At 47.9% G+C, this 23,168-nt stretch overlaps 1 protein-coding gene across 2 annotated transcripts in view; it reads right to left on the bottom strand.

The window, feature by feature from the left end:
• Window positions 1-23,168, bottom strand: part of GPR107 (G protein-coupled receptor 107) — an 80,875-nt gene that overhangs the window by 5,165 nt on the left and 52,542 nt on the right. The window contains exons 15-17 of one of the 2 annotated variants that reach the window (XM_035260357.3): window positions 8,546-8,595; window positions 6,932-7,015; window positions 5,757-5,878 (exon numbers count right to left, since the gene is read on the bottom strand). In XM_035260357.3, the coding sequence (XP_035116248.1) occupies window positions 5,757-5,878; window positions 6,932-7,015; window positions 8,546-8,595 (256 nt within the window). Of the gene's footprint in view, window positions 1-5,756; window positions 5,879-6,931; window positions 7,016-8,545; window positions 8,596-22,734; window positions 22,899-23,168 lie in introns of those variants that run through there. The other variant, XM_078329483.1, reaches the window with a different exon arrangement.

Genomic DNA, 23,168 nt, shown 5'->3' with positions numbered 1-23,168 from the left:
ATGGGTGTTAGTTTTTGAAACACAGAAATCTAAGTTTGAAATCTCCTGGCCTGTATAACCTTGGCCAAGTCCCTTGACCTCTCTATGCTTAAGTATAATAAATAATTCTCAACTTTTCAGAACTGTCATGAGGGAAAACAAGATTCTCCAAAGTGCCTAATCAGTAAACACCAGCTATCATTATTACAATCATCATGAATCTTTTTGTCACAGCTTGTGTCATTTTTGTGGTGCACAGATATGTGACAGTTATGGTTACGAGACTGAAATCTGAGTCTTAATTGACATTCAGAAAAGAAAGCTCATTAGCCAATCACACATTTTAATAACCAGCCACAATGGATCATTTCTGAGCCAGGGGACAGAATCACAGGTTTAGAGAAACCTTCTAGGACCACAGATTCTTTGGCCACTGCAGACAGAGAACTGGCTGTCTTCTTCTTAGGCTGGGACCAGGTCATGTGGCTGTGCATCGGTGCATGGCCTCGGCCTCCACTCTGTGAGCTCCCAGGGCTCTGTCTGCTGGTGCCTGGCTCTGAGGAAGCTCCATGGAGCCATTCACTGAATTCGAGAATTAAGAATGGAAGATCGCTGGTCTCACAGGGCGTGAGGAGCTAAGCAAGGCAGCTCTTTCCATCAGAAGCAATCACATGCACAGGCCCCACCTTCTCGAGAGGATAATCTCTTGCCTCACAGAAGGTAGGTTGGTCTGTGGGGCTCTCTAAGTATGGGGAGAACTAGGGAGAGATACTGGGTCCAAAGCCACTGGGCCCATCATCTCCCTTGTACTCTACGAAACAAGGAGAGCTTATGCTCCCCTGCTGTGGACCAAAAGAAATTTCCTCAGCAGTAAAATCAATCAACTAACTCAACAGACTCTCTCCAAGGACCCAACCCATCCCCCTGCCAACTACCTCACCCCTTCCCCTACAAATGGTGACAAATATGTGACCCGTCTAGAGTGCATGCAGCTGGACCTCATGGTGAGTAAATGTTTGGATGGGGTAAAAGAAGAAAACCACCCCCTCTTCCTCGTCTCTTCATTCTTGCCACCAAGGTGCTACCGCACCCAAGCTCAAAGAATCCCTCCCCCACCCCCGGGTTGAGACCTTCCTCAAATGAGTCCTTCAGACTCACTGGTTATTTGTACTTACAGCAAAGTTGGGACTAGGCGTGTGGCCGGATCCCACAGATGCTGTGAGTCTAAAAGCATACCCCAAGATGAAGGAACATGCCTCAGCTGAAGCTGCCCAGTGTCACTTCCTGCCAGCTGGCTCCTGTCTCAGGCCTGGCCTCCTTAGGAACACACTCCCCCAAGGAGGGATCCATGTGCACAGGGCTGCTCCTGAAGGGACCTTCTCTAGATGAGGACATAGGAGGTGGGGCCTCTGCACCAGCCAGAGAACCCCCTGCCCTGAGCCCTCCAGTAGCCCCCGTGCCACTCCACAGCTACTTAGACCACAAAGAAATGCGACCCCATGTCTTCCAGAAACACTCCAGTAATCATGCACTGTCCCATGATCCCTGAGTCTTGTTAAAAAGGACAAGCAGTTCAGTGACACTAAGCGGTAAAGCATCTTCCCTGTGACCCGGGTACGGCCCTGACAGTAGACTTGGGAAAACGTGTTCTACTTGTCCTTCTCTACGAAAATACTCCTCTCCACATGGTGGGCCAAGAGAGAAAACAACTTTCATTCTTCAAGACAGGCCTTGTGCTAGGTCACAGAGGGGAAAAAAATGGACTTATTGCCCTCAGGGGGCCCACAGCGCAGCGGGGGAGAGATGATCTTCCAGAACGACACTGCAAGGCGGCTTCCAACAGACAGGAGTGCTGGGAACTGAGCTGGGTGATGGCTTGGGCTGAGAAGAATCCCCTCCACTGGGAAACTGAGAAGCCAGGAAGCCTGTCATGAGACACAGAGGAGCTAGCCCCAAGATGGATGGGAGGAAGTCAGGAAGAGGAAATATAAAAGCCAGAAAAAAAAAGAAATATAACAAGCAAAAAGCATGGAGGAAAAACCCAGGACCTTTCCCAGAAAGTCCGGGAATGCTAAGTAGTCGCAGTATATATATATTTTTATTTTATTTTACTTTATTTTTTGAGATGAAGTCTCGCTGTCATCCAGGCTGGAGTGCAATGGCGCGATCTCGGCTCACTGCAACCTGTGCCTCCAGGGTTCAAGTGATTCTCTTGCCTCAGCCTCCTGAGTAGCTGGGATTATAGGCCTGTGCCACCATGCCCAGTTAATTTTTGTATTGTTGGTAGAGAAGGGGTTTCACCATGTTGGCCAGGCTGGTCTCGAACTCCTGACCTCACGTGATCGACCTGCCTCAGCCTCCCAAAGTGCTGGGATTACAGGCATGAACCAACGCACCTGGCCTACAGTATATATGTTTAATAGCTCCAGCCAGTGTGAAAAGGAAAGTGGCAGGAAGAGAGGCATGGGTGGACACAGGATGGCAGGGCTGTCGAGGGCCCAGTCTGCCTGGACACCCAAGGATGACCCTGATTCTTACTCCAAGGGTTCTCAGCCCTGCCTCCTACTCAGCCTGCCCTTGGGAGTGAGAAAAGCACAGATTCTGAAGTGAAAAATCCAAGTCTCCAGGGGCGCAGCCAGGAAGCCAGCACTGCAAAAACACTCTACAGGTGATTCTAGAGCTCAGCAGAACAGACAGGACGGGCCGGTGCACCTGTATTCCCAAGGCAGCTCACACCAGCATTCCCAGCACTTTGGGTGGCTGAGACAGGAGGATGGCTTAAGCCCAGGAATTTGAGAGCAGCCTGGGTATCAGAGCAAAACCCTGTATCTCCAAAAAAACACATGAACATTAGCTGGGCATGGTGGCGCGCGTCTGTGGTCCCAGCTATTGAGGAGGCTGAGGTGGAAAGACTGCCTGAGCCCAGGGAGGTCAAGGCTGCAGTGAGCTGTGATAGTGCCACTGCACTCCAGCCTAGGTGACAGAGTGAGACCCTGTCTCCAGGGAATAAAAGGATGGAGAGGAAGGGGAGAGGATCAGGGGTGAAGAGGTCAGCCACCACAAACCCCAGGCACAAGACAAAGAGGCAGGGTGGGGCTGGGGTGAGAGGCACAAAGTGAGGCCTTCAGGATGTGATGATCAGTGCTCCACACGGGCTGAGCAAGAGGGAGGTGTTTCAGCCATGGCTGCGGGAGACTGGGCAGATGTCAGTGCCGCCAAGGCCTGTGGGAATGCCGGGGCGGGGCCAGCTTGGTGTGAAACAGGAAGAGTGCCACTTCAAGTCTGAGGTGACAGGGAGCAGGAGGACAGAGGCACCTGGCATTCAGGAGGGGCCAGGGGCAGCGGCAGCCCAAGGCTGGGTGAGGGTGAGTCCTGGGAGTGAGAAGAGGGAGAACAGAAATTAAGGGTGTGTGGGAGCACAGGAGGGTATCAAAGGCAGGGCAGGTGACAGGGAGCTTCAGCATGTGGCCAGGACTGGGAGCGGCAGAAATGAACTCAAGGAGAGGAAGAAAGCTGATGGCAGATACCCAGGGTAGGGTGGGCACTGCAGCCTGTTTGCCCAGCAAGCCTCTGGGAAGCTGAACACTTGGGAACTCATGCTGTGGGGAATCCTGGCTAGTCCTCTGCAGACGGGGTGCCGGCAATGCTCCCAGGGGCTCAAGCTCTGTTGCAGGGAGAAGAGAAACCTGGGTCAGATAAACACCTGAAAGCCTCCCCAGCAGAGACACATGGTGGTGGGGCTTCAGCAGCTTCGCAGGCACCTCAATGGGTGTCCTAGTTTTGGTGCAAGCACTTAAGAGGCAAACAGCTGAAGGGCCAACATCCGATCAGCAACTACGCCACAGACAAGCATTCTTTCCTTGACATCGAAACTGTAACCCCCTTTCCTCGCAAAGCCCCAAGTCTCTGTGCTTGCAATCAAAAGTGCTGACTGGGACACAGGTTTCTTCTGCCACGCAAGACTGTGATCAAATGTGGCTTGGGCCTAAGTGGTCCATGGATACATCCGTTTCTCTAACTAAAAAGTGTTTTCGGGAAATGTGGGGCGACAGGTGAAGAGACAATTCTATTAGTCTCCAATCCCTGTTTCCACGTTTGTTCCCCACCCACCCGAGAGAATGCAGGAACCTGTGAGGGATGAACAGCAATCATGCGGACAGCATTCTGGAATGGAACCCCAGGGAGAAAACCTCCTGGCCAGAAACCCACACACCAAACATTTCTTTCCATTCTCACTCCTCAAGATGACAAGTCATTCAGATCATTGAGGATACACAGAGCCTAGGCGGCAGCTACTAAGTTTGATAATAGAAATCACATCCAATACTTTTAACTTGCTGATTATTTACTGATAACTTCTGTTGCCGAAACTGGTAGGCCTAAAGAGAGATGGTCAAAGAAACAGGAGGGGAAAGAGACAGAAAGTCAGTGTTACTTTGGACTGTGCCCTCATTCCCAGGCCCAGACAGAGAAGCTGTGGCAGGACTGGTGGGGTAATGGCTGCACTGAGGGCAGCCGCATGGTCCGCACTGTCAGAGAGAAAACAAGCACCAATACAAAATTAAAAAAAATTTTTTTGCCATGAAACAAAAAGACCTTCATAATGTATCCAGGCTCCAAGAGGTGATGGCTGAGGGAAAGGGTGTGGGCAGCGGGCACCCCAAGACCACTGTGGAGTGCAACAGTGTAAAGGAGAAGATGCTGTGACCCAGCCATTCGGCTTCTAGCTGCCTATCGGAGGAAGCCCGCAGAACGCTGAGCCACCAAGCTCAAGGCTCCCAGCAGGGGAATGACACACACATATTTTAGGTTATTTCCTGATGCTGCTGGTTACCAGACTGACATGTGTGTGCCTCTTCAACCAAGAGACACTTGCTGAGATCCTGCTGCTCGTGGGAAAGGCAGCTGATGGTCCTCCTGCACGCCTCTCCACTGTCTTTTCTGCATGGGGAGAGGCTGTTTGGGGCCCTTAGCAGGACCTGCCTTCCATGTACTGTTGCCATGGAGCTGAGCACAGAAAGCTGTCCCACACTGCCTGACCTGCTGACAGCCAAGCAGAGCCTAGCATGGGCCAGCCTCAGCCTCCAAACTGAGAAGAATTCAAAGGCTGCCAGGGCTGGGGGCAGAACACAATACCAGTGAAACAAGAAGAGAACACTCCGCCTTAGGCTAATCATCAAACACAGCAACTGACCTGGCTTATCACATTTCAGAGTTAACAAGCAAATATGCTTAATCGCTATTCATTTTTCCAGACAATGACTGCCCTTTCCAAAAAAATAGGACCCTAGAATCACTCACTCCGTGACTCGGATTAGTGCTCGAATATAGGTCAAAGTCACTGTGCTGTGAAAAGCCACGTAGTTATCTGACGATAGAGGATGTTTGAGGATCATTAGCAGACTCAGAGATGACTCAGAAGATTCCATTTTCAGACATAAGTGCCTGACAGAAAGTGGGCTCCTTGTTCTCCCTCGTGAACGGGCCATGCATATCCCTAAGTCCTTGCCACCAAGTTCTTGGAAGCAGGCTCCAGTGATGCTCAGTAGATGGCAAGTTTCATCATCCCTGACAAGACCCGGCAAGGCCTGGCAGTTACTATATTTCAAACTAGGTAAGAGAGCCTGGGGCTCCAGTGTCCATTTTCTTCCGCTAAAAAGAGAGGAATCACCCCTGGAGCCACGAAATGCAGAGAGCAGCTGGCCCGATTCACACTGTGCTGCTTTTAGTTAGGCAGAAGGGTCAGGGCTAAGGAAGAGCGAAGAAAGATTTCTTACACAGACTCCATTTCCAAGTCATCTTCTTCCTGAGAAAGTTGTAGGTAGGGGTTATCTGAAGCTGGACGGAATTTATACCCCGTTAGAACAAAGAAGACCAGTGTGGCTGTTTCATCCAGGAGCTGCAAGTTTAAAAACCACCCAAAATAAAGAGATTAGCAACACTGTTCTTCAGAAAGCAATGGAACTAAACAAACGGATATATTTCCCCACAACCCACCACTCACTGGTTCTTCACTCAAATGCCAGTTCCTGCTACAGGGCATTTTCCTTAGACCTGCTAAAGCCTCAACTAGGAGCATTCTGCCCAGGGATGACACTTCAGAGTCCGTGCTCTGCTTTGCTTTAACGGGTCTTCACTGGTAGCTTTTAAGAGCGCATCACATACCCACATCCTCCCATAGTCCCTACAGCACGCAAGAAAAAGTCACTTGGTGGCTTACGCTAGTAGTTAAGCTAGTTCTAGTTTATTGCAAAGATACTTTATTACTGAAATAATAAAATGGGCAAAGAAAGGGAAGCCTGATTCTAATTACTCTAAGCCCTTGTAACTAAAGGAAAAGACCCCATCTCATCTAAGTTCTAATTATTCAGGGTAAATCTTTCTCTGCCTGAAGCTTTTCTCTTCAGACTTCTAAGACTAAAAACTAAAAGAATGCAATTATTTTCAGATTCCGCATGGAATCCAGCAGCATTTCTGGACAAACAGATCATCTCAATTATAGACCAGAAGAGATGGAAGGAGGCTGGGCTCGGTGGCTCACGTCTGTAATCCCAACACTTTGGGAGGCCAAAATGGGTGGATCACCTGTGGTCAGGAGTTTAAGACCAGCCTGGCCAACATGGCAAAACCCCGTCTCTACTAAAAATACAAAAATTAGGCGGGCGTGATGGCACACCTCTATAATCCCAGCTACTCGGGAGGCTGAGGCAGGAGAATAGCTTGAACCCAGGAGGCGGAGGTTGCAGTGAGCTGAGATCGCGCCACTGCACTCCAGTCTGGGTAACGGAGTGAGGCCCTGTCTCAAAAACTAAAAAATAAATATTAAAAAAAGGTTAAAAAAAGAAGAGATGGAAGGTCTTAGTGGTCATTCCCAGACAAATTAGTAAGAACCGTTAAGTTACACTTCAAGACTTTATCCTGCTCACAGGCATTATGCCTGTGAGCAGCATACCTGGTAGAGCCACTTCCACTGGAATGGAACAGCAAGCTTGAGGAGAAAGGCAATGATCCTGGTGAAGTATATGTAACACACAATCTGTATGAAGAGGAGAGAGGACATCAAATCAACATAAAAGTCAGGACACCACTTTTAACAATTTTCTTTCACAAATGAACTAGGAAACAGAAAACAGATTCACTCAAAGAAAAGCATGTGACATGTATAGTGTGAATTAATACATGCAGTGGAGAGACATGGCTACTCTGCTGGTTACACTTGAAAGAATTTCTCACTTTCTCTACCTGACCAAGTTATTGGTAACAGCCACACACCACGGGGAGCACAAGACACTTCAGTCGGGTTGTTATTAACCCTTCCTCACCCTATCCACAGACATACGCCCTTGATTTCAGTCTCCAAAGACTGTATTTCTTATTCTCAGGCTTTGAGGAATATTTAACGGTAATGAGAGCGAAATACAGCAACAAAGAAAAATTACTGACTTCTTCACTGGCAGATGCTGTAAGTATTTCGTGGTCCGCACTCACAGAAGTACAAATACTACCAAGTTCTTTAGCAAGGGAGGATGCCTTCATTTCTCCTTGCGGTGATAAGGACTCAATTGTGCTGGCCAGTAGAGCATGGCCTGTGTATGGGGACTAAGTTCATTTGGCCTGGCCGTCAAGGACCACTCATTCTCACCACATGCAATCAGAGAGGTTTTCTGTGATGACCTGTGCCTGTTTGGTGGATGACATAAAATCCACAGGAAAGAAAAGAGAAAAAAGCAACCCCAAGTGGAGTGTCTGCTCTTGCATCGCTCTCTACCACTGAAGTCTGCTGTTGCGTGAGCAAAGGAACTGTCCGAAGTGACAATGGCAAACCCCCAGAGGGGAGACTTGAAGTGTTCTTGTAAGAGGCAGGAAGCAAACTAACTCTGGGAGGCCTGTGCCTTCTATATTCCAAGAAACTATGATCCTAACAATTTCTAGCAAGCTCCGTCTCTTGGTGCCAGCTAATACAACTTTTCATGTCCCTCAGAGTACTGTTTCTAAGGTTTTAAAACAATCATCTTAATTTTTCTGTTCTTAACGAAAATTTAGTAACACAATATATAACTGGTTTTCTCAAATGACTAAAACAAAAACGGCTGCAGAAGAACATGATAGTGTGAGCCCATTTTTCTAAATGAATAAAAATAGTGGCCAGGTGCAGTGGCTCCTGCTTGTAATCCCAGCACTTTGGGAGGCCAAGACAGGTGGATCTCTTGAGCTCAGCAGTTTGAAACCAGCCTGGGCAACATGGTGAAACCCTGTTTCTATTAAAAATACAAAAATTAGCCGAGTGTAATGGTAGGCGCCTGTAATCTCAGTTACTTGGGAAGCTGAGGCAGGGAGAATCGCTTGAACCCGAGAGGTGGAGGTTGCAGTGAGCTGAAATTGTGCCACTGCACTCCAGCCTGGGTGACAGAGTGAGATTTTGTCTCAAAAAAAGAAAAGAAAAGAAAGAAAAGCCACACCAGTCAGCTCCACGTGGCACATCTTGTGCTTTCACCAATTCTTTGGAAGTTCACTTGCTCTACTCTTTGAATTGATTTTATTTATAGATTATTTTTTTTTTACTTACCAAGACGTAATAATGCCTGAAAAGTTTCAGCTTTGCTAAGTTAATGGCAGCTAGAAAGAAGAAAGAAAATGAAGAGCTCATTAACTTCTCATTTTTAAAAGCAAGCCTCATTCAGGCACCCTCTCAGTCAAGAGGCCACCTCTAATGCAGATGAGTACCACATCATCTCTCTGGAATCACGTCCACTGCGTAGGCTCTCCTCCAATCACCAGGAAAAAATGTGGGAGCAGCATGGCCCCAGACGTGAGCTGGAGCTGACTTGCTCCAGCGATTCCCAGGGTCAGCAGCTGTAACCTGGCTATGGTGGGAGTATACTGACATCACAGGAATTGGCAGATGCTACAAATCAGGAATGTTTCCCCCCAGAGAGCCAGCATTAAACATTTCAGCTCTGCACAGAGCTGTGACCTCCACTGGGACTAGTCTCAAGTTGGTCCCAGAGAATCAGCTGGGGGAGCCTTCCACTAGCTGAGGGTGTAAATTCAATTAGCCCACAGGTGAATTTTGCAAATTTCACTGAAGTTATCATTAAGTGACTTGTAATAAGCCCTTTCAGTACAACCTCCCTGGCCAGATCCTATCTTCATGCATGCTCAAGGTCAGACAAGCCAGGACAGCTACCTTCCTGACACTGCCTGTGGCTCTGAAATATTGATGAGCAGAGGGAAGCCTGGCTCCCTGCCAGATCAGCAATCCTTTCATTCATCATAAACCTTCCTACAGGAGGGAAATTAATTTTGCTTAATAGCATTCAATTACTGATTCAGTTTAAGAATGAGACTGTGGGTGGTGAAGGTTCAAATTTCCTCTTCCTCCTCCTTTGGGCTCATGATTAGTTGTGGGGGGAGGAGGGGGACTTCAGGGTTAGGATTCCAAAAGAAATTCCTGGAATCCTAAATTATCTTCAAGATGAATATCAACGAACAGAACCTCCTCTGAGAAACCAAATGCATTAATGAGGGGACACTCAAAAAGTCTCACAGTTGAGAAGATAGAACACTTGCCCCTGGGGCTGCAGCAGATCATGCAGGCACACACATAACACCTGAAGACGCAAAGTCACAGCAGCTTTCTTCTCTAGCAATGTCTATAGCAGTCTTGTTATTTTGAAAAAATTAAATCTCAGCCAGGAGCAGTGGCTCATACCTGTCTGTAATCCAACACTTTAGGAAGCCAAGGTGGAGGATCCCTTGGGCCCAGGAGCTGAGAGTAGCCTGGGCAACAGGGTGAGACCCGTCTTTCAAAAGAATTAAGGCCAGGCGCAGTGGCTCACACCTGTAATCCCAGCCCTTTGGGAGGCCAAGGCGGGTGGATCACAAGGTCAGGAGTTCAAGACCAGACTGGTCATGGTGAAACCCCGTCTCTACTAAAAAATACAAAAATTAGCCGGGCATGGTGGCTCATGCCTGTAATTCCAGCTGCTTGGGAGGCTGAGGTAGGAGAATTGCTTGAACCGGGACCTGGGAGGTGGAGGTTGCAGTGAGCCGAGACTGTACCACTGCACTCTAGCCTGGGCTACAGAGCGAGAATCCATCTCAAAAAAAAAAAAAAAGAATTAAAAATGAGCTGGGTATGCTGGCTACTTTGGAGGCGGGTAAGGCAGGAGAACTGCTTGAGTTCAGGAGTCTGAGACCAACCTGGGCAACACAAGAGAACCCCCATCCCTACAAAATACTAAAAAATAGGCCGGGCACAATGGCTCACACCTGTAATCCCAGTACTTTGGGAGGCCAAGGTGGGCAGATCACCTAAGGTCAGGCGTTTGAGACCAGCCTGACCAACTTGGCGAAACCCCATCTCTACTAAAAATACAAAAATTAGCTGGGCATGATGGTGGGTGCCTGTAATCCCAGCTACTTGGGAGGCTGAGGCAGGAGAATTGCTTGAACCTGGGAGGCAGTGGTTGCAGTGAGCTGAGATAGTACCATTGCACTCTCCAGCTTGGGTGACAGAGTGAGACTCTGTCTCGAAAAAAAAAAAAAAAAATTAGCTGGGTGTGATGGCATGCACTTGTGGCCCCGGCTACCTGGGAAACAGAGATGCCTGAGCACTGGACATTGAGGTTGCAGTAAGCTGAAATCATGCCACTGCACTTCAGGCTGGGTGACAGAAGGAACCCAGTCTCAAAAAACAACAGAAAACGTAAATTAAAAATCAAATCTCTCTGGTTCTCATCTTTTCTTTGTTTTTTTTTTGGGGGGCGAGGTCTCGCTCTGTCACCCAGACTGTAGTGCAAGTGGCACAATCACAGCTCACTGCAGACTTGACCTCCCAGGCTCAAAAGATCCTTTCACTTGAGCCTTCCGAGTAGCTGGGACCATAGGTGTTTGCCACTATGCCCCACTAATTTTTGTACTTTTAGTAGAGATGCGGTTTCACTATATTGCTAACTCCTGGGCTCAAGTGATCCGCCTGCCTCAGCCTCCCAAAGTGATGGGATTACAGGTGTGAGACACTGTGTCTGGCTTCATCTCTTTTGTATTCAGTCAATACAAACTTACCAAGTCCCGACTCTGAGCCAGGCCCTGCAATACAGCAGTATAGATGACAGCTGAACCCTCTATCCCCCGGGCAGCTGCCATCCTGTGAGGAGAGAAGGGTACCGAAACACAAATGCACTCACTGAGTGACAGGCACACACAGCCACTGCCGATGGGCCTGCGAGCAAATGCTCCTCCTCTCTGGGGGATGGGAAGGCCTTCTCAGAGGACAAGACATGAGAAGCATCAGATACCGGTCATGATGCACTCCCAAGGATTTTAACCTTCACCCTCTGGGATGAACCTTTTGTGTTCCTTTCTGGACGCACACCTGCTGCTCCCACTGGCAGGGAACAATGAAATGACCAGCTCACACTGTACTCTGCCCAGCGGCACGACTGGAACTGTGGCCCTCCCAAACCAGTAAACAGTTCTTCAACAAGAACACTCAATTCTTAACAGCACCAACAGTGATAAAAAATGCTTTAAAAGTCTCCTTTGAATTTTGCTTGCCTAAGTCCTGACAAACAAAACTCCTGACTTGCTTCAACTGAGAAAATCAGCCAGAGAGAAGTATCATGTTTTCATTCCTGGGTTTCAAGGTGCCCTGACAGGGGTTAGCACAGGCTTCCAAGCCAGACCAGGGGAACGGGGTGAAAGAGAGGGCTTCCCAAAGGGCCTAAACACAGATCGGCAGTAAGCCAGGGTGGAGAAGGTAAGCGAGGAGAGTGCTGGGGAACAGCAGATGTGGAGGCTCAGAGGTGACAAAGCTGCACATATAAGGAAGGAAAAGCAGCTCAAAGAGGTTGGACTGTGGAGAGCCTAGGAAACGGGGCAGGGCTGAGTAAAGGCACACATTCAGTAAGACACAGAAGACTGAACTTGTGCTCCTGGTGATTTTGAGGGTCCCAGAGAACCTCTAGAGCAAGGCTGTCCAAGCTGCAGCCCAAGACAGCTCTGAAGGCAGTCCAACACAAATTCGTAAACTTTCTTAAAACATCATGAGTTTTTATTGCAACTATTTTATTTATTTTTCTTTTTAGCTCATCAGCTATTGTTAGTGTGTTTTATGTGTGGCCCAAGGCAATCATTTTTCCAACGTGGCCCAGGAAAGCCATAAGATTGGACACTCCTGCTCTAAAGGGTTTGTTTTCTTTCTTTCTTTCTTTTTGAGATATGGTCTCCCTCTATCTCCCAGGCTGGAGTGCCGTGCATGAGCACAGTTCACTGAAGCCTCGACCTGCTGGACTTAAATGATCTTCCCAACTCAGCCTGTCAAATAGCTAGGACTATAGGTGCACACCACTGCATCCAGCTAACTTCTTACAGAAAGAGGGTCTCACTATGTTGCCCAGGCTGGTCTCGAATTCCTGAGCTCAAGAAGGCCTCCCATCTGTTTCCCAAAGTGCTAGGATTGCAGGCGTGAGCAACCCTGCCAGCTGGTTTTTGTTTGTTTTTTAAACTAGTCAACAGCAGCAGTGAGAAGGAGGGAAAGAGCAGAAGGAGTTTGATCTGTAACTATGAAAAACTGACAGAAGTCACAACTACCTTCGAACTAGCCTCCCAAAGGTTTTAGGCAGGGCAACACCATGATCAGGTCTACACTTGAGAATAATCCCTCTGTGGAGGAAAAATGGAGAGAAAAAAAAATAAGAGCCCAAGTGTGTCAAAGACATAGAGTCTCCGGAGGCCCCTCTACAAGGCAGTGAGACGTCCGTCCATATGGAGCAATCAAGGTGTGGATGGGGCAGTGAACATCAGGCTGACCCCCCTCAGTGGCTGCTAGGAGAGAAGGAAGAGCAACAAGGCAATGAAGTTGAAGACAGCAGAAAGGATCTTAAGGTAAAGTCTGACGGGTCTGTCATTTTCACAGGGAAGAAAATGAGGATGGGGAGGGGACTGAGAGAAAGCAAAGGGGTTAAGGTACTGCAGGTCATAACCACTTAAGGACCAGGCTTGCGTGAGAGCAAAGGAGGGGAAGGCGCTATGCCTGGCACCTCCCTGGCATCATGCGTCACCCTGTCACATCCTCCAGGCTCAGGAAGGACACTCTCCTATGGGAGGCGGGCTATGAGCTGTTCCATAAATGAGCCTGTACACCCCACACAGGCGCCAATGAAGAAACATCACGCGCAGATGCTAGGCCATCTAGATGCCAAGACTGACAAATGGACCTTGGGAAGAAGTGCTGTCTAGCTCACAGTTGTTTCCAAAACTCAACAGGGCACGGTGGCTCACGCCTGTAATCCCAGCACTTTGAGAGGCTGAGGTGGGAGGATTATGAGGTCAGGAGATCGAGACCATCCTGGCTAACACGGTAAAACCCCATCTCTACTAAAAATACAGAAAATTAGCTGGGAGTGGTGGCATAGGCTAGTAGTCCTAGCTACTCGGGAGACTGAGGCAGGAGAATCTCCTGAAGCCGGGAGGTGGAGGTTGCAGTGAGCTGAGATTGCGCCACTGTACTCCAGCCTGGGCAACAGAGTGAGACTCTGTCTCAAAAAAAAAAAAAGGAGAGCAGGGGGCTTTAAAGTCCAGGCTCTACATAACTGAACATCCTGGGTTAAAATTCCAACTCTGCTGCTCACTGGCTGTGTGGCCTCAGATAAGTCAGCCAACCCTCTCTGAGCCTCGGTTTCTTCATCTGTTAAGGCAGGAGTAACGATATCTGCGCCCTTAGGGTTGCTAGGGGAATTAATGGGACAGTACACAGAAAGCAATCGGCTCACAGCTGGCTACTTGCTGTGGCAGTGTTAGTGTCATATAGAATTAGCCCAATACCAAATGTGCTATCTACTACGTCACAGTGGCTGCCACCTCTGGCAGGAATCCAGTGAATAAAACGGGAACAAATGCGGACCTGGGGACTGCCAGAGCATCCGGGCTCTCCTGCAAGCAGTGCTACCATATGCACAGGATGAGCCAGGACGCAAAGTAGGGCTGAGCCCACTCTGAACAGGGTGAAAGCAGCATGATGCAGTGAGAAGCGAGGCAGCAGGTCACAGCCTACGGTCCCGCTCCTCCTTCCGCTGTTCTTCCAAAGATTTTCCTAGACTTAGGTTGTGGCGGGCTGGGTGCTGGGCTTCCATGAGAGTGAAGGCTCACTAAGCCTGGGTGGGCCATTTCTGACCTCACCACGAGGGGCAGCAAATATGGTAAAAGAATGAGCACGGGGAGAGGAAAGAGGCTCCGGGCAGGATCCAGGAGGCCTGCCTTCCAGCCCTGCCCCATCCCAGATCGTTGGGCCTGCCCTTGGCCTGCCCCATCTGTTTCCAGGCTTCGATCTCCTCATATGGAGGAGCATTCCTGTACAACAATGGTTCTTAATGGGGGTGAGCACCAGAATCACCCAGAGAACTTTAAGTATAGATGCCCAGGCTGCCTCTTCCCCCTCCCATCTTACGGAATCAGGTCCAGCTATGAAGAGTCTGAAACCTCTGCAGGGGAGAGGGGAAGAAGGAGACAGGGGTGGGGAGGAACGTCATGTCAACCTGCTCTAGGGACTCCTGTAAGGCTGACCTCTTGTGGGTTCTTCTCCCTCCAACTCACTCTCAGGAAAATGACCATGCCCCTCAATTCTGGCAAATACTTCTTACTGATGAGAAAAGGACCAGTGCCCACTGAGGCAGGAAATGCCACAGCCCATGCAAATGCCCCACAAGTCAATGCTCTCCCTGATTCAGCAGCAAAAGAGCCAACGCCCCCATGGGGCACAGGAGGTGCTGCCCCTGCCCTAGATGGTACTCCGTCCTCTTTGAGTGAAAGAAGAACTAGGAAGGCCAGCAAGGAGACAGATTATCCCCTCATTCCCAGCCGACTTCCCAGGAGGATCCTGGAACTTCGAAAAGGACAAAAACAGCAGCCCTGGTTGTGCCATAAATCGTGTGATCACCATGTGCCACGGGCTGAGCAGGGCACCTCTCATGCTTCATCTCATGATGACCTCTGTGAGGGAAGCAGGCCTATGATGCACTCAGGCCTGGAGAAGTTTAGCAAATTACCAAAGTTCCCCAGCTTTTAAGTGGAGAGGCCAATACGCAAACCCAAGTCCACCTCCCTCCAAGGATCAGCTTAACACCTATGCTTCACGCTAAGAGAAAGGCGGTTCAGAACCTTCAAGTCCACTGGAGGTTCAGGATGATACAGTCATGACTCAAAATGCTGGGCAATGCCCAAGAGCAGGCAGTAATCCTTTCTAAGGAGTTTATGCCACATGATTTATGGGACACACAGAAGCATAGGTCCATAGCAGCCACTTAAAAGGTGAAAAATTTCCAAAACAATCCTTCCCTGGGTGTAAGGTCAGCCACAGAGCCTTGAAACACCCCCACTACTCTTTATCCTTGTTGTCTGCTTCCTCTCTGCTGTGCTTCAGAGGGAACTTTTGAGTCAAACACAAAAATTAAAGAAATAAAGACGACAGATTGGCATTAAGAGTACCTCTGACTCACTCTGAGTCTTGGCATTTCCACAATCTGCTTAAGCCCTGGGCTCCAGCTCACTCAGCATGGGGGACAGAGGAGCTTCCCCAGTTTGTGGTCAGGCACAGGCCTGAAAGTCTGGCTTCTCTCACTCACCAGAAAGACACCAAAGGATGCAGGCCATTTGCTGACCTGGGACCACACCAGCCTGAAATGTCCCTTCTGGGAAGGGTTTAGTTCACGAGCTGCCCTCTGGCCTCCACCAAAAAAAGATCCCTAATCCCACTCAAAGACCATTATCAGGAGCAAGTATGGGAAAGGCTGCGAATGGTCAGGAACAACAACACAGAGCATGTAATTCTCTGATCTTCAAAATGTTGAGTCATGTGAAAATGAATCAAAAATACATTTCTGGCCAGGCACGGTGGCTCACGCCTGTAATCTCAACACTATGGGAGGCTGAGGCAGGCAGATCACCTGAGGTCAGGAATTTGAGACCAACCTGGCCAACACAGTGAAACCCTGTCTCTACTAAAAATACAAAAATTAGCCAGGTGTGGTGGCACTTGCCTGTAATCCCAGCTACTTAGGAGGCTGAGGCAGGAGAATCACTTGCACCTGGGAGGCGGAGATTGCAGCGAGCCAAGATTGCGCCATTGTACTCTAGCCTGGGCAACAAGAGCAAAACTCTTGCCTCAAAAAAAAAAAAAAAATTCCAATTTCCAATATACATTGGAAGCAATGACCCAGGAGATATCAAAAGTCATCAAACTGAACAGTTAAGTACTGTGCATTTTAAACAAAATTATATCTTAAGTGATAAATAAAGAGCATCAAAGAAAAGCAGCAGAAACAGCTCCTGAGAGAACTAAAGACCACACAATACCAGGAAAGGCTAGCTCTGAAAAGGACTTCTGCTGTCAAGCCAGCTAGGTTTCCCTCTCCTCTTTACCTTCAATTCTAGAACCACAATGCACCAAAGGCACTGCGAGAGGGTGGTGTGCAAAGGGCCACGCCGGTCTCTGACCTGGCTCTCAGCAGTCTCTCCTATTTCTCTGCCAGCTGCAGCCTGCAGCCACAATACTGTGAGCTCTGCCAGGGAGACTTGGGATGCGACACTGCAGCTGGGCTGAGGTGCACAGCACCCCCAACCCCTCCTATCCACTGCACACAGTCAGTCAGCAGTGAGCTAGGTGACGATGAAGGTCAGACTTCCCAATGCTTGATGACAAAGGCTGGTTAATAGCAGGCAAAACCTTCTCAGCAACAGAATCTGACCTTCCCTAAATACTGCAGTCGTCAATTGAGCAGAGTTGGTTCTCAACGATGTCTCAGGACCCATTGAAACCACATGCATGTTAACATCTGAAGGGAGAAGAACCAAGCCCAGACAGATGCAGGGAGGGTATGCCACCACGGACCACTAACCGGGCCCTCTTGGTGGCTGTGGGCCCCAAAAAGTATTAGATTCCCAACACTTTAAAGGCCTAAAAAAACCTGGCAATGGGTCCAAGACAAGGCTGCTCCTCAGCCAGATGATATGATAGGCCTCTGCTTTTGGGGGTAGCTTATATGAACTCAAGAGTGGTATCACTGGTTAGTGAATTATTTCATAATGTTGATCAGAAGCTGTGATTCAGTTGATGGCATTACAAGAATGTAGTGCAATCTGCTAAGGAAAAGTAACAACAAGAGGATTTTGGTGATTAAAAAAATTTTAAATCACTGTATTAAACCAGCTTAATAAAAAACACATATTGGCTGGGTGTAGTGGCTCACACCTCTAATCCTAGCACTCTGAGAGGCCAAAGAGTGCCGATCGCCTGAGCCTCCCTAGTAGCTGGGATTACAGGTGTGCACCACCATGCCTGGCTAATTTTTGTATTTTTAGTAGAGACAGAGTTTCACCATCTTGGCCAGGCTGGTGTTGAACTGCTGACCTTGTGATCTGCCTGCCTCAGTCTCCCAAAGTGCTGGGATTACAGGTGAGAGCCACTGCACCTGGCCTTTTTTTTTTTTTTTTAAAGAAAAGAAAAAACACCAGAGCAGAACTGTTCTTTGGGGTCCTTGCCAGTGGAAATGACAGAAAAGAGAAAGCAAGAAAAAAAATGAGAGGAAAAAAGGGAGAGGATCTCTCCTGGGAATGAGTCCTTCCAGGGCAGTCTCATATCATAAAAAGGCTGGTATGCTCCTATCCAAATCACTATAGAAAAGTAATAAGATGATTTAAATTAATCTAAAGAAGAGGTCTTTAAATCTGGGGTCCATGAATTCCATGATACTCCATGGAAAACTATCCGTAGACATGGGGAAGTCTATACCTCTCACTAGATTCTCTAATAGGCCTGTTATTCCCCAAAGGGATAAAAACCACCAATCAAGGAAAGCCAGGATGAAAAATAAGACTATATAAACATGAGTTGCAGCCATGATGCACGCAACGATTATTTCTCTTCTTGTCTTCCCTAGTAAGTTTCCTGTTAGGTCTGTTTATATGAACACACCCAAATACAACAGAGTTCTTTGGCATAAGCTGCCCTGGGCTAACAGACATCTTAAATAACCACAAGCATCTGGCCAACTAAGCCTGGAATAAGCTCAACAGGCAAAGGAAGAAAAGAACCAGAGAGACTTTCACTCATCCTCACATCCCCATGGCTATGAGAAACTCAACAAGCCTCATCTCTAACACAACAGTTCCCCCACCTATTGGTCTGAAGATCTCTTCACACTTTTAAAAGTTCTTGAAGACCACAAGTTTTTCTGTTAATATGATTACATCTATAAATATGCATCAGAAAGTAAAACAGGATGGGTCCAGTGGCTCACACCTGTAATCCCAGCCCTTTGAGAGACTGAGGCAGGAGGACAGCTAGAGGTCAGGGGTTCAAGGTCAGCCTGGACAATATGGCGAGACTCCATCTCTACAAAAAAAGTAAAAGCTTAGCGCACACCTGTAATTCTAGCTACTTGGAAGACTGAAACGAGAAGATCACATGAGCCTAGAAGTTCGAGGTTACAATGAACTATGATCACACCACTGCTCTCCAGCCTGTGTGACACAGTAGGTCCCTGTCTCTAAAATTAATTAATTAATTATTATTATTTTTTAGATGGATTCTCACTCTGTTGCCCAGGCTGGAGTGCAATGGCATGATCCCACCTCACTGCAACCTCCACCTCCCAGGTTCAAGCAGTTCTCTGTCTCAGCCTCCCAAGTAGCTGGGATTACAGATGCCTGACGCCACACCTGGCTAATCCGCGTCAGGCTTTTTTTTTTTTTTAGTAGAGATGGGGTTTCACCATGTTGGCCAGGCTGGTCTTGAACTCCTGACCCCATGATTCACCTGCCTCGGCCTCCCAAAGTGTTGGGCTTATGGGTGTGAGCCACCATCCCTGGACTAATTAATCATTAAAAAAAAAAAAAAGAAATTTCAGGAATATTTAATTCATTCAAAAGTAACAAACATAAACTCATTACATGTTAACCTAAGCAACATTTTCTGTTAAAAATTAAAAAAACTTTTTTTTTTTTGAGATGGAGTCTTACTCTGTTGCCCAGCCTGGAATGCAGTGGCATGATCTTCGCTCACTGCAACCTCCATCTCCCATGTTCAAGCAATCCTTCTGTCTCAGACTCCTGGGTAGCTGGGATTACAGGTATGTGCCACCATGCACAGCTAATTTTTGTATTGTTAGTAGAAACAGGGTTTCACCATGTTGGCCAGGCTGGTCTTGAACTCCTGACCGCTGGTGATCGGTCTGCCTTGGCCTCCCAAAGTGCTGAGATTACAGATGTAAGCCACCACACCCGGCCCCAAAATAAAAAACCTCTTTTCTTAAAAAAAAAAAAAAAAAAAATGAATGAGACGAGTGGAATTATTTTCCATTTTTGTAATTCTCTTTAATGTCTAGTTTAATAAGATGCAGCTGGGTCCTCATCTTTGAGTCAATCAGCATTCAACTTACTGTGAGGGAGCATTTGGTTGAAATATATGAAGAAAATCTGGCCCCATACAGACAGATGTAGGCCTTTTCAGATTACTGTGAATAGTTTGTGATTCTGTACTAAAACCTGACAAGTGGTAACTTCTGAAGATAAGGCAGGTGGAGACTCTGAACTGTATCAATGAACTTTCCGCACTCTTCATTAAACTCCACTGGTCCATCATGCTTTTTTCAGGAGCACTTTTGCCCCTGAGCATGACTATGGAGCATCCTGCACTGGCTGCGTGGAGCTCGCTTTTTCAGAGCATATATGGATCTCCCAGATACAGAAACATTATAGAATTTTTTTAAAATTACATTTTTGGTATCACCTCTGCTTACATCAGAAGTCTTATTTTTTAAATTATTATTTCCGTATCCACTTGACATCTGAAGAAGTCTTATAAGAAGTGGGAAACTAGCCAGCCATGGTGGCTCATGCCTATAATCCCAGCACTGTGGGAGGCCGAGGTGGGCGGATCACTTGAGGTCAGAGTGTGAGACTAGCTTGGGCAACAAAGTAAGACCCCATCTCCACAAAAAATACAAGAATTAGCCAGGCGTGGTGGCAAAGACCTGTAGTCCCACCTACTCAGGAGGCTGCAGTGGGAGGCTAACTTGAGCCTAGGAGGTCGAGGCTGCAGGGAGCTGAGATTGTGCCATTGCACTCCAGCCTGAGTGACAGCCAGACCCTGTCTCAAAAAAAAAGAACTGGGAACTGTCAGTTAGGAAACTGTCAGAATTACAGGGATAAATACAAGTTTTTCTTTATCACTGGCAACAAACACTGTTTTCTTTTTTAAATATGTTCACTTCATTCATTTTCAAGAAAATGCCCAGCAAAAACCCAAGCCTGTATAACCATAACAGTCAGTCATTCTTCCAGATAAAAGCAGCTTGGCCAGGCACAGTGGCTCACGCCTGTGATCCCAGTACTCTGGGAGGCCTAGGCAAGTGGATCACTTGAGCTCAGGAGTTCAAGACAAGCCTGGGCAATATGGCAAAATCCTACCTCTACAAAAAATACAAAAATTAGCCAGGTATGGTAGCTCATGCCTGTAGTCCCAGCTGTTTTGAGGGCTGAAGTGAGAAGATCGCTTGAGCCCAGAAGGTTGAGGCTGCAGTAAGCCAGGACTATACCACTGGACTCCAGCCTGGGCAACAACGCAAGACCCTGTCTCAAAAAAATAAATAATAAAAAATAAAAGCAGCTAGTTCAGCTTGCAATTCAAACAACTGCACAGGTACTTTCCCTCAAGGCCACAGCCATCACACTCCAGGCCCACAGCGTGCTTACGCACACCGCCCGTGTTGTATCACAGAACATTGAAAGGCACGGGTTGAGATATAATCGCGTGAACAGTTTTATTATTTCAAAATCATTCTTAAGTGATGTGAGCCTTTTTCACCCCCTGTGAGGAAGTGACGGTAAAGAATGCAGTGGCTGCTGGTAGAGTCTGGTGCCACAGCCTTGAATCACATGAGGGCGCTGGCAATTTTACCCACCACTGCTTTTCACCCCATCAGGCAAATGTCAACAGTACAAGAGACTCAATACCATATGATTACGAAAATATGATTATGAAAATAGTTTTGACCCTGAGGACCCCCTTGAGAACCACCAACCCTAAAAAATGCCTTGCACGGCCGTGGCTACTTTCAGAGCATGGCGGCACCTTGGAATGAAGCTGTTCCTCCATCACCTCGGCAGCAGCCAACTGGGATTGTTTAAATACTTCTGAAGCTCACATAAAAGCTCAGGCTCTTCAGAATACATCTTTCCTCAGAAACACAAGGCCAAAAAAAGGATGGTCAGCAGCTGAGACTGTTAATTAAATTTACGGTGTGTATCTCCGAGCCAGTCCTATAAGGTAATGACATTGGAAAGAGAAGGGAATGGGGATGTGAGCTCAAGGGCAGTCAGAGCCAGTAAATCTCGGCAGGAGACGGAATGGAGCCAGCACTAGGTGTGTCTGCGCGAGACTCAATTATGCTCCCTCTCACGGGATGCGGTGCAGCTGAGTCTCAGTGACCAAGGACCTGAGAGAAGCCACAGTGTGTGACAGGAGAGACAAAGACGCGGCTTAAGGACAGTGGGCAGATTCAGCCTCAATGTCTCCCTTTAGATTTCCATCAGGTTTGGTCAAAAGGAATCCAGACATAAATAAATTAACAAAAGCCAGACACTCTCTGAAAGCTATATTCACCCCAAATGCAGGAAGGAAAACTACAAATAGCATTTCTCTCACTTGCAATTACTGGGTTGGGACTGCATCTAAACTTCAAATGAGATTCTTTGCCATAGTGGTTTTTTGTCATCGTCGTTGTTTTCAGACAGGGTTTGGCTTTGCTGCCTAAGCTGGAGCACAATGGTGCAATCTCAGCTCACTGGAGCCTTGACCTCCTGGGCTCAAGTGATCTCACCTCACCCTCCCAAATAGCTGGGACTACAGGCATGTACCATCAAGGCTGGCTAATTTTTAAATTTTTTTGTAGGCTGGTCTGCCATAGTTCTTTGTTTGATTTTTGGTAGAGATGGGATATCTCTACGTTGCCCAAGCTGGTCTTAAACTCCTGGTCTCAAGCAATCCTCCTGCCTCAGCCTCCCAAAGTGCCAGGATTATAGGAATAAGCCACCACGGCTGGTGTAAAAATGAGATTCTTAAGCCCAAAATGCCAGATGCAGTGGCTCACACCTGTAATCCCAGCACTTCGGGAGGCCTTGTGAGGCAGGAGGATGGCTTGAGGCTAGGAGTTTAAGACAAGCCTGGGCAACATAGTGAGACCCCCATCACTACAAAAATTTTAAATTAAAAAAAAGACAAGCCCAAGTTACTGTCAAAGCCATGCACGGACTCACTGGAATGATGAGCCTGAGAACAGGAAACAGAATGTCAGGCTCCATCCAGCACAGCTTCCAAATCTAATAGGAGATATGACTGCTCATGGTCTGTGTGCTCACAGTTGCCTTCACCTCTCAGGAGGAGTGAATCAAGGGGAGCACAGAGGGTGGATGGGGCCATGGGTCCCAGAACCAGCGACTAGCCGTGTGCTCACTCCCACTTTCCTGCAAGCTTCACAGCACACGGCCGCCCCACAGTCACACCCGAGGGTCGCTCCAGCACAGAGGGTCATTCCTGAGACCTCTCTGCAGGCAAAGCTTCAGCTGGGAATACGGCTGCTCTGGGTCTGGGAATGTTGTAAGCATAACCATTTTTCAGGGTATACAAAGTGACGCCAAAAACATCTCACAGCCTCAATCAATTCAGGGAAAAGCACATGAATCAAAACGATACCCCTGTTCTAATCTGCTCTGTCCTTCTTTCAGAGGGCTTGTGATATCTGCTGATGAGAAATGGGTGCTTCCTTAGCAGCTGTCTTCCTAAGAAAGGGGAATGTGAACCCTGGTTTACCTATGCGACTTCCTGCTCTCTCTCTGCTGAAGAGGTCCCATGCTGCCACCTGCTGGAAAAAAATGAGAAACTGCCTTGTGTGCCCAGGCCATGACAACTGCATTCCTGTTGAAGAAAGTTACCCTTTACTATAGATGCTGGGGGACCACGCTGACCCTGTGCTGCCTCACCTGCTGTGCCATCTACTCCAGACAGGGCACCTTACTAAGATCCTCAGCTACCAACCAACCTCAGGTGGAATAAATGGTCCCAGTGGCAGACACCACAGTCACCCCAAGCTCACAAGATGGAAGAGTGAAGAGGCAGGCGAGTCAGGAGGCTG

Source organism: Callithrix jacchus, chromosome 1 (genome assembly GCF_049354715.1).
Source record: "Callithrix jacchus isolate 240 chromosome 1, calJac240_pri, whole genome shotgun sequence".
NCBI classification, from domain to species: domain Eukaryota; kingdom Metazoa; phylum Chordata; class Mammalia; order Primates; family Cebidae; genus Callithrix; species Callithrix jacchus.
This window is presented reverse-complemented; position numbering and strand designations above follow the sequence as displayed.